General features: G+C 35.4%; 1 protein-coding gene across 1 annotated transcript in view; it reads right to left on the bottom strand.

The window, feature by feature from the left end:
- Positions 1-5,877: 5,877 nt before the first annotated feature.
- Positions 5,878-15,538, bottom strand: part of MAP3K2 (mitogen-activated protein kinase kinase kinase 2) — an 86,087-nt gene continuing 76,426 nt past the window's right edge. Inside the window, exon 17 of the mRNA XM_059166563.1 lies at positions 5,878-14,977. Coding sequence (XP_059022546.1) covers positions 14,752-14,977 — 226 coding nt within the window. The 3' untranslated portion in view covers positions 5,878-14,751. The remainder of the gene's footprint in view (positions 14,978-15,538) is intronic.

The raw sequence follows: 15,538 nt of genomic DNA, 5'->3' as shown, positions 1-15,538 counted from the left end.
TCCTGCTCTCTTCCTGGCTTACAGATTACCACCTTCTTGCTTTCTTGCTGTGTCCTCATTGTGGGGTTGAGAGAAGGGCAAGAACTGTGTCTCTTCCTTTTCACCTAAGGACACCAGCCCTTCCAGAATAGGGTCCCACCCTTATGACTCCGTTTAAATTTTATCACTTCCTTACAGGTTCTGTCTCCAAATACAGTTCACAATTTCGGTTAGGGCTTCAAACATATGGGTTTTGGGGAAAACATAGGAGTGTGCTAATAGACAATTAAATAAAATGAATGTCAAGAAGGCAGTTGGGTGTAAGCCTGAATTACAGGGACCTAGAAATGTAAGTTTGGGAATTGTCAACCTATGTATCGTACTGAAGCTATAGAACTGTTGGAGGGTACCTAGGGAATGAATGTAGGTAAAGATAAGTTTGGGATACGTTTTACAATGAGGAGGCTCGAAGGTGGAGAATTGGGGCAACACCAGTCAAGGAGCAGTTAGAGAGGTAGGGAAATAAGGAGACCTAGAAGTACTGCTTTCATATGATGGCATTTCAAGGTAGAGGAAGTGATCCTCTGTGTTAAACACTGCTGATCACTTGAACAGCTGAAATTCAGCCACAGAATTTGCAACGCGGAGATCAGTTCTCAGCTAAATGACTTTCAGTAAATTGAAGGTTTTTTGGTCCCTGTTCTAAATGAATTTCACGCAAGAAGTGGAGGAACCATAGCTTTAAAACTCGATTTTCCACTTTTCTATCTTCCATCTGATTAAATACTACATGCTATGTAAAAGTCTTGGAAAACAGAAAAGCACTGTGAAGGCTATTTAAATCATACATATACCACCCTTAGGTATTTACATTTTGGTCTATTTTCTTCCAGGCTTTTTCTTCTGTAAGTAGCTGTTTTTACACCAAGATGTTACTTGGACATATGATTTTATAATCCCCCTAACTTAAGCTTTTTTCACCCTTTGTTAGAATGAGTATTTAATGACTTTAATTTTTCATGGTATCATAGTATCATGATTCATTTAGCCAAACCCAAATTTGGGGGGGACTGGCATAGTTACAATTTGTCCTGTTATAGAAGTAGTTCTGTGATGACTAACATCGTGTATAAATCTTTAAATGTATCTTGAATTATTTTCCCAAGTAAGTTCTGAGAAATAAAAATACTAGGTTAAACATATGGCCTTTTTAAAAGTTCTTACTGCCAAGCCTGCTTAATTTAGTGAAGGAGGTGATGAAGAAAAATGACTAATATAATGTTTTCATAATTAAGAAAATATTTTGTGAACTAATATTTGATAAGAATACTCAATGGGGAGAGTGTAATCTCTTCAATAAATGGTGTTAGAGAAACTGGATAATCACATGCAGAAGAATGAAATTGGACCCCTTACTACTCACAAAAATCAACTGTAAATGGATTAAAGACTTAAATGTAAGATCTGAGACCATATACAACTCCTAAAAGAAAACATAGTGGAAAAACTCCTTGACGTTGCTCTTGGCAACAATTTTCGGATGTGATACCAAAAGCACATGCAACAAAGGCAAAAATAAATACATGGGACTACAATAAACTAAAAAGTTTCTCCATAGCAAAAGAAACAATCACAAAATGAAAAGGCAATCTATGAAATGGGAGGAAATATTTCAAACTATATATCTGATAAATGGTTAATATCCCAAAGTAGATTTTAAAAATTTGATAGCATTAACTCAACTCTATAGCATAAAAATAAACAATCCAATTAAAAAATGGGCAGAAGACCTCAATATTTTTCAAAGAAGACATACAAATGGTCAACTAACACATAAAAAGATGCTCAAAATCACTAAGCATCAAGGAAATGCAAATTAAAACCCTGATGAGCTATCACCCCACACCTGTTAGAATGGGTATAAGATATACCAGATTTTGGTATGGATGTGGAGAAAAGGGAACCTTGGTGCACTGTTGGTGAGAACATGAATTGATGGAGACACTGTGGAAAACAGTATGGAGGTTCCTCAAAAAAATAAAAATAGAACTACCATATGATCCAGCTATCTCATTTCTGGGTATCATTCTAAGGAAATGAAAACAGGATCTCAAATATCTGCATTCCCATGTTTATTGCAGCATTATTCACTATAGCCAAGATATGAAAACAACCTAAGTGTTTGTCAATGTATGAATAGATAAAGAAGATGTGGTGCATATATATACACAATGAAATAGCAATGAGAAAGAGTAAAATCCTGACATTTGCAACAAAATGGATGGACTGAGGACATTGTGCTAAGGGAAGTCGGATGAAGAAAGACAAATAATATATCACAAGTGAAATCTAAAAAATATCTGGACTCATAGAAATAGGGTAGTGGTGGTTACCAGGGGCTGAGGGGGGTGGAGGAAATAGGGAGTTGCTGGCCAAGGAATAATATTTCCAGTTAGAAAATAAATAAGTTCTAGGGAGCTAATCTATAGGATAGTGATTATAGGTGATAATACTGTATTATAGGCTTGAAAGTTTCTAAAAGAGTCGATCTTATTGTTTTTATCAAAATAAAGAAATGGAAGTCATATGATATAATGGATAATGCTATGGTGGTAATCATATTGCAATATATAAGTGTATCAGGTCAACAGATTGTGTATCTCAAGCTCACACAATGTTATATGTTCATTATATCTCAATAAAGCTGGCAGGGAGATATTTTGTTATAGGCAAAAACACCACATTTATCATAAAAGTTTAAATATTACATATAAGCAAAAATAATAACCACTCATAACTCCACCACTTGAGTGACATATATATTCTCCCGATATTTTTTCTATTTTTAAGCAAAAAGTGGGATTATACTATACATCTCATGTAACTTGCTTTCTTTTAGTCATTAATACATGGTGAAGAGTTCCATTGTATGGACATATTAGTTTATTTGCTCAATCCCTGTGATGATTCATTTTGGTGTCAACCTGGCTAGATTATGGTGTCCAGTTTTGGGTTTTTTTTTTTTTTTTTGTCAAACAACAGCTTAGATGCTCCTATTTAGTTTTTAGATAAAATTAACATTTATAAGCAGTAGACTTTAAGTAAAGCAAAATATCTTCAATAATGTGGGTGGGCTGTATACATACATTCAGCTGAAGACCCCAAGAGCAAAGACGCGTTTCCCAAGGGAAAAGGAATTCTGCAACACAGAAATTTTGCCTCTCTGGAGAACTCTAATACTGATTTTGGTAAAGGGAAGTGGGGTGCTGCCCATACCTAAATATGGGACCTAGAGGGTGTTATGTTAAGTAAAATAAGTCAGACAGGAAAAGACAAACCCCTTATGATTTTACTTATATGCAGAATCTAAAAAAACAAATAAACCAACAAAAACAGAAACAAACCCACAAATACAGAAAACTAGTGATTGGCAGAGCAGAGGATGTGGGGGGCAACATAGGTGAAGGGGATTAAGATGTACAAATTTTCAGCTATAAAATAAGTCCCAAGAATGCAAGGTCAATAGGGAATATAGTCAATAACATTGTAATAATTCTGTATGTTGACAGATGGTAACTATACTTATCATGGTAAACATAATGTATAGAATTGTTGAATCACTATGTTGCACACATGAAACATATTATTTTCTGTCAACTACATTTCGATTTTAAATATTTTTAAATAAAAATGTGGGAGTGGGGCCTCCTGGGTGGCTCAGTGAGTTGGGCCTCTGCCATCAGCTCAGGTCATGATCACAGGGTCCTTGGATCGAGTCCCGAGTCGGGCTCTCTTCTCAGTGGGGAGCCTGCTTCCTCCTCTCTCTCTCTCTACCTGCCTCTCTGCCTACTTGTGATCTCTCTGTGTCAGATAAATAAAAATAAAATCTTTTTAAAATGTGGGAGTGGCTTTAGAATTGGGTAATGGGTAGAGGATGGGGGAATTTTGAGATGCAGGATAAGAAAAAGCCTAGATTTGATAGAAACACAAACATTCAATGTGATTCTGGTGGGGTTCAGAGGGAAATGAGGAAGATGAATTGGAAACTACTAGAAAAGATGATCCTTGTTATAAAGTGGCAGAGAAGTTGGCTGCATTGTGTTCTTTTGGGTAGAAGGTAGAACTTGAAAGCAATGAAGTTGGATATTTAGCAAAGGTGGAAGGTGTGACCTGATAATAGTAAAATGTGAGAGGAAAAAGATAAATTGAAGAAGGAATTATGAAGCAAAAAGGAACTAGAATTTGAAGATTTGGAAAAGCCTCAGCTTATCAATATCACAAATAATGAGAAAGTATGCTCTGGAGAAAACAACAAAGGCTGTGGCTGGACAACCATTTGCTGAAGGTATTAGGTTTGTGATCCATGGACCCAGTAAATTATCTCAGCAGAAATGCTGATGGTTTGCAAGGGGACAGAAATGAAATGAAAGGCTGGCTGTGATTTGTGATTCTGTAGGCAGGAGAAGAACTGATAGAACTATTTGGCTGTGGACATGTTGTCCTTCAAGAAGAGGGAAGAATGATTTGAGGGCAGCCCTGAGACCCCCCAGAGGGGACAAGCCCTGGACATAAGTGACTAAGTCTTTGGGCCACTCCTTGGTTGTGAGGGGCAATGTCACCATGCCAGCAGGCTCCTCAGAACACATGGAGATCGTGAAGATTATTCTCAAGTCTTAAAATCTAGTGGAACTTGCCCTGCTATGTTTTATACTTGCTTGGGACCCATTCTCCCTTTTTCCTTCTGACCTCTCCCTTCTGGAATGGAAATGTTCATCCTCTGCCATCCCACCATTGTGTTCTGGAAGCAGATCACTAGTCTGGTTTCAGAGGTTCCCAGAGGGAAAGGAATCTTGCTCCAGCATGAAACTCACCCTGGGTCTTCCCCGTAACAGATACAGATGACATTTAAATGAGTTGGTGAGGTGTAGATGAAATACTGGCTTCAAAGGTGATGCTAGAATTATGGAAGACTGGGGATGTTGGGATTGGCTGGATGTATTTTCCATGTGGGAAGGATATAAATTTTCAGGGGCCACAGGTGAGACTGTAATGGGTTTCCCCCAAAAAAGTATTTTGAGGTCCTAATCTCCAGAACTTCAGAATGTGACCTTGATGGAAATAGGGTCTTTACAAGTTAAAATAAGGGCATTAGGGTAGGCCCTAATCCATTGACTGGTGTCCTTATAAAAAAGGGAAACACACACAGAGGGACACCACCACATGGAGATACTACTGATGCTGCCATAAGCCAAGGAATGCTTGGGGCTACCAGAAGCTAGAAGAGGCAAGGAAGGATTCCCTTACAGGTTTCAGAAGGAACCTAGTCCTACTAACACCCTGATGCCAGACTTCTAGCCTCCAGAGCAGAGACAGTAAATTTGTTATAAGCCGGCCACTTTGTAATACTTTGTTATAATAGCATTTATTGTTGGGACATACAGAGCCTCAATTTGGGGCTTTTATAGATAAACCTTAGCACATCTCCAATCATTTCTACAGGATTAATTCTTAGAGGATATATAAGAGTTTGAGGTTTTTGACTTGCACCACTAAAATGCCATCTATATGAAGGTATTAATTTAAACGATCTATAATACTGTGGGAGCATCCATTGCTTATACTCTTATAGTAGGCTTTGTTTCTGTTTTTAATCACTGTTCATTTCTGATCTGGATAATTGAAGTGTCCATTAAAAGATATGCATGAGCATATCTTTTATGCTCTGCATGCCCATATGCAGAGCATGTTGGGTAGGATTATTACAGACATACCCTAGGAAGATTCGGTTGCAATGTTTCCCAGGTCAGTCTGTGCTTGGTCTCCTAGAAGGTGATCAACTCAGGCAAAGTAGGGAACAGGAGAACACACTGTGTCCAAGAACAGATTGTAACAAATCAATCACAGTGGAAATAAATATCAGCTTTATTAACACTCAAAGTGCCATTCATTTATATTCATTCCAAAGTCCAGAAGGTTACTCAGAGTAAGCCTTTGCACCACAGTCTTTCAAAAAAGATGAACTAACATGTAAGAAAAAGCAATTTCATTGTGCTAATTATTGCAGGCCTTCATGCACGATAAATCTAAACAAAGATGTGAGCCAACAATATACAAATTTCCATATAAACAAAGTCATTGATCACTAACAAAATATAAACATGGTTTCTTTCACATTAGATTTTAAAAAAAAAAAAAGCTATTTACCAACAAGAAAAAATAAGTACAAAATATTGTAAAACTCAGAAATTTTATACATTTTTACAAGCACAATTTTGAATGAACAACACAAAGTCAAAATGTGCATGAAATGTGGCACATACCACACTGTATCTGGCTTCTGGTAGGTTTTTCTAATCATACCGGCTCCTTGTAACATAATACACTTAGTGACATTCAACTTCAACAGTGGACTTTATTCCTAATACAAATAATTTTTATGTGGTACCGCATATTAAAAACAAGGTTTTCCTTTAGTACAATAACATTGTCAGATTGGAAATTTAATTTCCAATTCTTTCTCTGCCAGTACTTAAAATACACAGTACAGTCTAAAGACACAACAATGTATGTTCAAATATTCCTAAACCAATTTATAGTCAATTACAGAGGATCACAATATGTCAATGTACTGTTTTATAATGCGGTTTGACTTTGCCCAGAAAGAGAAAAACTAAAAGTTGAAATCTTTAGGGTCGGATATAGGAAATGTTCAAAAACAACAGGACAGGCCAACAGCAACTGGAGATATAAAAAAATCTTGACATCTCTTCAAGACAATTTAGTTTCTCACATTTTTTCATAGCTTTGAGAATTCAAAGGCCATTTTAATGGGCAGTATGTTTTTGCTACTGCTTTAAAACCCATTTTTCCTCTTAATTCGCATTTCACAGAATTCTCAAAAGAGAATTCAATGCCCTTCCTTGCAAGAATATTTTAGTTGATATCTAAGTAAATTTGCATCCAATTCTGGAGATACAAATACATTTCAAATGGTTAAAAACAAAATTAAAAAAATATTTTTGATCAGCCAGCTGAAAATATATTCATATAGTAAATAATCTCTCAGAAAGCTTTTATATATATTTAATTATTCTAACTAAACAGTACCCTTATAAAACAAGTTCATAAAAATGTAGAAATGAAATGAAAATAAGAAATTATTGGGATATATACATGTGCCTACAGACAAAGACATCTCCACACACACATCCCCTGATACCCAGAGTTACAAGCATACTTTCAACTTAGTCGTGGATTTTAGAATACATATAAAATCAGAAAGTGATGCTGAACTCCTGAGTTCTTCAACAAAGATAGAACCATAGATAAGTATACTTTGTAAAAGCAAGAAGGTCCATTTAAGTCAGTAATAGCAGTGCAGTTACTGATGGCTACATCTTGAAAGAAGTTAAAATATAAAGACACAGACAGTAGTTCAATGCACGCATTCATGATACTCATACACCCATCAACAATTATTAGTCAGAGTAGTAAATCAGTGTACAAATTAAACATTTCCAGAAATGTGCAAAAGTCAACTTTGATATGAAAAAAATACCTTTGTACATAATTATAAACTGCCCAGCATTCAACTGAGATTAAAAACGTTTACAGAGAGAAACTAATAGATTAAATACAGACAATTTAATGGCTACATTAAAAAATATACATTAGGTCAAAGGGTAAATTTACAAATTGATAATCATAGTTTGCAACAATTACAAGTTTATTTTCAAATTTATCCAAGTTTACTTTTATTTACAATGATATTTGAATAAAAAGAACCATGTGAAATGTAAGAGATGTCAGACATTAAAAGTATTTTTGGTATTAACTCTTATAATATTTCAGAATGCAGGGTAGCAAATTTTAAAACCAATAGAAAAAATGTAAACTTTTTATTTACTAATTAAGATTGTATTACAAACAATCGTTTGTTTTTAAAGAAGTATTCTTATCCATAGACACTGTACTTGCACTTGAACAGGGTGTACTGCAAGGGTCTGGCCTACTTTCCTTTGCCCATAAGCCTTCCCAACTCAAATGTTTCCACTAGTCATTCTTCTTTTCCCAGGTGGAAAAAAGTCTTTGGAAAAATGAGAATATGTCAAATCCATTTTGGAGCCCAAGTAGCTAACAGAGTTTAAAATGTGACCTACCTCTCCCCTCCAAGTAATGCTTATGCTAAAATCACCACTAGTTACATGTTGGGTTTCTTTAATTATAAAAATATGTAAATAAATGAACACAAAAGTGCTTTTTAGTATAGTCACAAACTTTACCGTTCTCAACTGGCATGAGGGGGACTCAGAAATCCTTATCTGGGAACAAATTCTGCATGTATACTAGACAGCAGGCTCTCCCCTATGTTCCAAAATGTCTATGGCACAGAGCAGACATCAGCCCAAAACCTATTTTTCTTCACAGCTTTCCTAAAATGCCTCTCAAGTAAAACGCAAGTTCATAAATGTTAAGACACTAGGAAGAAACTATGCCACCAACCTGAGGCATCATATGTCAACGTATATGTATATGCATCTATGGTCAAATGATAGTAAAATTGGCACATGTACAAGCTCAAATTTGTAATGTTTATGTAGTTCTGTATGTCTAAATGCAAACACTGAGCACCTGTCTTTTTACTTGAAGGATAGGTTGAGATACAAATTCTATAAGTACCTGCTTTAACATGCTTTTACTGTTAGCTTACAGATGGGCAGAAGTAACAGTGATAATCATTTTGGCTATGTGTGCAGGGAATATAAAAGCTTTGGTTTAAAGTGATTCTGATAATACAGATTGCAAATACAAACAAGGAGTCATCAGGCATAGGGAAGAACAGTACTCACTGACTCAATACCTTTGCTGTTATTAACAAAAATATATTACAATGAAAATGCATAATTATGAAAAATATGAAGAATTACATGAGGCTGTATACAGGCAACAAATAAAAATTCATTCTCTTTAACTAGGACTCCACCCTCAACTCTCTGAAACTGAACCAGGTCTGCTCTATCACTGAGAAGATTCTCTAGACTCCCCTAAAAGCTCATCATCATCTACAGCTCTGAAAGGTGAGTATGGAGAGATGGCTGCCCCTGACACTTCCCATACCTATTATGGCATCCTGTCCAGACTGTGGCAGAAGTCAAAGCAAAGCTACAGACAACTATGAAGTAGGAACAGTGGCTTCACAGCACGCCTTCCCTAGCCAACCAAAAAGAGGTATAAGACAATTTCCTTTTGAACACTTGGTAAGCTAAGGAAGCTTGTTTTCATAATGTCTGGAAGAATTTCTATTTCAAAGAGCTCATGAAGAACTATGCAAAATCAATTATTTTCTATTTCAGAATTATATATAAGCTCACTATTATACACACATACAAATTCAATTTTAATCTACTTTTACCAACCAAGAGCTTGGCAATTTACAATAAATACCTTTATTAAACAATCACTTGTACTAGCTACTTGTGGAAAATGTGCTGGCGTTCCTATCTGAAGACGATTACACTCATCCATCATCAGTAGGTCATACACATTTCAGTTGTTCTTCTAGTACAGAGACTAATCTAATTGAACACTCATACTTTTCCTTCCTTCCCACCTCTGCCCCAAATCACTCTCTCTCCCTCTCTCACACCCACACGCACGTGCACGCACACGCACACACACACACACACACACACACACACACACTCACTTTCTCTTTTCACAGAAAAGTAAGCTAGAGCTTTAGTCAAAATGTTAGTTAAAAGTAAGGATCAGAACTGCTATCCCTGGATTCCTTGCACATGGCCCTAAGTTTCATTGCCTTAACACTATAAACCATTTAAATGACCTCTTTAGGGCAAAATTAACCATTCTAGCTCTGCTATGAAAATCATAACTGAACCATGATATACAAAGAATTTGGACAGTGCCAATGTGATTGAAAGTCAAGTCACCAAGCTGGAAAACAATTCTCTACGTCTCTTAGAATTAGAATACCTCTTTCTATCCTTATTGTAGGCATTCACGTCTAGTGGAGACTGCAGTGTGTCTATTACAGACTAATGCTAATGTTTCTCTTTGAACATATATATGTAAAATATGGAGAATATATATATGTAAAATAAAAGAGGTAGAAAAAGGTAGGAGGAGGAAGCAGGCATTAAGAAAGGTTTATGGGCCAACACACAGTCCTAAGGCCAAATGAACTCTTGAAGCCTACTGATTTTGGAAAAACCTTCCTGTGGTGGGTAACTTGAAATATTATTGATATAAAATAAAATTAAGGCATACAGAGAAAAAGGCACTACCAAAAATGAACAATTAAATTGCTTTTCATTAACACTTAATCAATCTTAAAATTCAAATAAATATGAGCATTACATTTGTAAAAAGACCAAACTTAATACAACAATAAGGGCTCAAGAAATTGTCCTGATCCTAGCATATGTAACACTGTTGACAGAATACAACTTCTATCAAATGGTTTGGACATTTAAAAATTTAGACTTTAAAAACTGTTTTCCCTTTAAAAGAAAAAGCAGGAAAAAAACCCATGTTTTGGGATATATGCCCCTCACCATTAGAATTGAGTAGGGGATGGACTTTTTTATATAGAGGAAGTCCTGAGACAGAGGCCACCTGACCTATGTGGTCCCTCCAATTTGGGGATACTTTTTCCCTGTTAATGGCATTTTAGTTTACAACAGCCAATGATTGCCCAAAATTGCTTTCCTCTCACTTCATAAAAAACAGTGATGTTTAAAAACATCACTGCTAAACTTTCAGAGTTAGGGTATACCATGAAATAAGTGTATTTGTTTGCCTAATTTCCTCCTAGACCGTGACCTACTTAAGGATAAGTTAATCTAGTACCTGACATAATAAGCCACAATTATTGAATAAGCAAGTAAAAAAGATTCACTCTCTTTAAAAGAAATTGATAGATTTCTATACTCAACTGACACCAGGTATTCTGGATCAAGTTACTGGTCTCTAGACCTCAAAACCACTGGCACAGAGCTCTGCTGTGGTTCAGAGTCTGCATCTGACAAGTATCTTGGCTTTTGCACCCAAGCTTGGTCGTCCCTATAAACTATCCAGATTTTACTTTTCTTAGTGACTTCACATATCTTACAACACCATCTCAGAAGTACTACAGACCAGACCTGATATATATAAGAGCTCTAGTAGCAGAAAACTCTTGTAAAAAAAAAAAATCCACCTTTTTACTGTACTTTCTATTGGAAATAAGATAAAGGCTCTCTCAACTGAAAGCCAATTCAACTTACTCGGAAATAAGTTTTAATTTTTCTTTTACATTTCAGACTGTGCATTAACATTTCAATCTCATATAAATTATGTAAGGTTGACTGCCTTTGAGAACTTTCTAAGGCAATCATCTTTAATCATTTTCAAGTTAGAAACATGTTTTGTAAAAGAGAAAAATTGAAAAATTTTCAAGATAGGCATACTGAAAACTTCAAAGTCTGTATACTTTTAAGTACATTTTAAAGAATTACCAACCATCAAAATTTCCATTAGTCATTATGTTATTTTTCAACCCTTTTATTCAATACAGTTTGTTTGCAATGTAAAAGATCTTATATTTGGTCCAAGCCTAACTCATGCCATTTTGAATCTCTCAAGGCCTAAGTAGAAAGATATTTCCTGAAAAGCACATATAAGACTGCTAGTGAATCTTCTCCAGCACCAAAAAGTCTGCCACTATCAAAGCAGAATGCATTTTAAAGGCACAAGGTCAGCAGTCTGGCCATTTTCCAACCTCAGCAAAGAAACATTACAGTATAGAAGAATCAGTTCTGCATTTAAAAAACAAGTATATTTAGAGTCATATTTAAAAGTTCAAATTTCATTTCTGATCCATACCATTATTAGAAAAAAAAAAAAAACTGGAGTGTCATATTTAACTGCCCCTAATGGGTTTCCTTTCAAAATTTTTTCTAAAATTTACCTTTAGTCTTTCATACCTCATCCCACCTTAAGCTTTTTTGTTCTGGTAGTTTTTATATATATTAACTTTTATTGTCATTTTTGGTACCTTTATAACTTGTTTGAAATAAATTCACATCACATTTTATATAATAATTCTGTAAACTATTAGTCTATTTTTAAGTCTTTACATAAAGAACAATACTTTTCCATATTTTTCTTATAAAACAAAGGTCTTCTGCAGCAGTGTTAAAGTAGTAGTTTCTTTTCAGGTGATTTTATCTTCCATAGCATTTAGAGAAGGAAAAAGCAAACAATTTTGCCTTGGGCTTCACAGCCCCCCAAGATTTCTCTCTAAAGAGCATTTCTCTCATATTCTGCACTGCTAGTTACCCTGGCAAACCAAAAATGAGCTACAAGGAAATCAAAACCACACAAGACGAAGGAATGAAGGAAAAGCCCACTGGTCCAGATACCACAATCTTGCTCAAGCAGAAGAGATGCCTTCACTCATAAAAGCTAAAGAAATTATAATAGATCCACATCCTTGGGGACTACGTTTATAGCACAAGATTTGGCAGTTGATTTTCAAGGGGGAAGAGGCCACTAATTCATATTCTTCCTTGCAAGCTGCTTCCTTTAATTATAAATGTATGGGAGAAGCCTTGACAACTGCATTTGTGCTTTGACTTTTTCTCAGACTAGCTAGTAGAATTTCAAATATTCCTAGAGATAATGCCAGATAGGACCTTGATCCAGGAAACCAAGATCTACCCAACTTCATAAACAAAGTATTTTAAAACAGCCCCTAGAAGAACATATCTTTTAGCAGAAAATAAAATACTCGAGTCCCTTATGAATCCCACGAAAGGCTTCACATTTAGGGCCTCCAGAAAGACTACTATTTCCTAACCTTTAAAAATAAAGTACTTAGCACTTGCTTTAATATGCTGAAACAAACTGCAAGTATCTAAATTACCGCTATTACTCATATTTTTCAGTAGCACAAGTCCATCAGAGATAGTGGGAGTTTCCCAGATGCTTCTTTCCACTGGATGTCGTTGCTCTTGGTGGGTATGTTATACTAGTAATACCTGGCAGTTTTAAACATTCTTATAAAGTAGTTAATACTTTGTTTTGATATGCTTTTCTTTTCCCACAATTATGAACTGACTTTTGAGGAAAGAATATATACAGATGGCTGGGTTTAATAGGTTCCATGTTTAAATTCATTTTGTTTCTACAATGGAAGTTACTGATCTGGTTTTAATACACAGCTGGTAAAGGAAAGGACTGCTATTTGATGTTTGTTGAAATTGTTCACCCTTGACTTGGAAGAAGTGGTATCGGCTCTTATAAAACCCTTTTTCTGCATTGCATCTCTTTCTCTCTGAAATATACTTTTTGCAAGGAACCTACTCTGTAAATGGCTATTTTTAGTTTATAACTGGGGCTGGTCTTTACATCAGGTTCTCAACTTCAGCACTTTTTGACATTTTGGTCAGGATAATTCTTTGTTAGCAGATGGGGATGCTGTATTGTATAGTGTAGTTTTTTTTGGCAGCATCCCTGGCCTCAGACCACCCAATGCCACTATGATCCTTCTAGTTGTGACATGAAAAACTCTCCAGGCACTGCCAAATGCAAGGCAAAATTATTCCCACCCAACATTTGAGAACCACTGTTTTACACGGTAGCTTATTTTGTGAGGTGCTTTAGTATTCTGTGATCCCAAGAACAAGGATTTTTATCTCATGAGACTAGCTTTAACATGTGGATGCCCCAAGTTAAATTCTTAGTTCCCAAAGAATGTTATCTATGGGGAATCTGGAGCTAGAAATAGGAAGATACATGATTTGGTTATTTCTCTTTTCCCTTAATCTTGGGACTTTCTCCCTCCAGTAAAGACCATAGTTTAAAATACACTAAACATTTAGTTCTTCTTTTCATTATTTCTATTAACTGTTAAATGTGGATTCTTCTGCCCACACACTGAATCACACCAATCTCTTTTTGCCTTTTAATTTGGATTTGCTGACTTCTCATATCTGCTTTACTCTAATATAGTATCTTTCTCTCTCTCTCTCTCTCTCTCTCTCTCTCTCTCTTTTTTTTTTTTTAAAGCTGAAAGCTATCCCTCAAGGTATACAGATTCCAGTAACATAGATCTATTATAGTGTATTTGCTTATTATACTGGTTAGGATTAACAAATAAACATACCTCTTAGAGATTCATATTTTCTATCAAGACTCCTACTGAGCAAAAAGCCTGGTAGACAGAGGTTAGGATCTAAAGAATACAGATATAAGAAGGAACCTATATTCTTTAAGTTGAGTACCTACCCTAAACTCAAGTTTAGGGCTCAACCCCATAAATGAGGATCTATTTTAAATACTAATCACTAAAAACTACAAATCATACATCATTTTCTTCTCCTTGTTTTCCATGTCTCCCCATCAACACCAATCTGTCAGTGACATGGGGAAAGACTCTCTAATCCTTAGGTATTCTAAATGATTTGTTTGTACTAAAAAGAGCAACTATGTACTAAAGTGCTTTATCTCTCTGAACCACATCAGTACATTATAAAAAAATTTTTAAAAAAAAGGAGTTTCAAGTTCTTGTAAGGGAAAAAAAGATTAAATATAAAAAATTTAGATTACTATTATTATTAAACAATTTAAACCAAGAATCAAGAGAAATACTTTCCCTCTTGTCTTTTTTCTCCCCATCTCTCTTTTTTTATAAAAAAGAAAAGTGCAGTCAGAGAGAAGGTGAATGAATTGATGGGAGCTGGGTAGAGGCACAGGAGAGGTTACTGGCTGCTAGTGATAATGCACGAACATGTGCCTTAACAGTTCATCAGCTGAAGGTCTCAGTTTGGCCTCTATAAAGATCCGTTTGAGGAAATCTCGAGTATAGTCTGAGACATGAGGTGGCAGCTTTGGGTTGGTTGGCTGAGTGGCAATTTTAAAGATGGCAGCCATAGCTTCAAATTCTGCCCAAGGAGGCTTTTCAGTTAGCATCTCCACCACAGTACAGCCCACACTCCTAGGGAGGGAAAAATTACACAGATAGTATCATCATGAAGGAAAGTCACTTAACTACAACATGAGAAACACAACTAACATCCATTTACATTTAAATACAACTTCATTTCAAGTTTAAAGTTTCATTAAAAGGTTGTAATTATATAAAACTATAATTTAAACATAAAATCAATGGGAGACTAACTCAAATGGTTAGGCAAAGAACATTATTCATTTTATAATTTTTGCCTTATATAATTTTCTAAATTGACATTAAACATAGTTTTTTGTGTTTATCTTATTACAAAGAACACAAACACTAGAAATTCTTTCAGCCATTAGGTGCCTAAAATGAATATCTATTAAACACAATTCTGGGTGGGAAGCAGGAAACAGCCGCTTTATTTTTTAACTTAAAATTATTAATTAAAGATAACTGAATTACATGATACTAACAAAAAAGATTAGTAACTCTTAAAGTTCCTCAGGGATAGAAAACAAAGACAGTTTTCTAATGCTGGAATCTGCTTTAGATGAAACCCTCCCCAAAGAAAGGAAGACAGGCTCAAGAACTCCATTTACT

Source organism: Mustela lutreola, chromosome 3 (genome assembly GCF_030435805.1).
Source record: "Mustela lutreola isolate mMusLut2 chromosome 3, mMusLut2.pri, whole genome shotgun sequence".
In the NCBI taxonomy this organism is placed as follows: Eukaryota; Metazoa; Chordata; class Mammalia; order Carnivora; family Mustelidae; genus Mustela; species Mustela lutreola.
The sequence above is the reverse complement of the archived record's forward strand: the minus strand, read 5'-3'. Positions and strand labels throughout refer to the sequence as shown.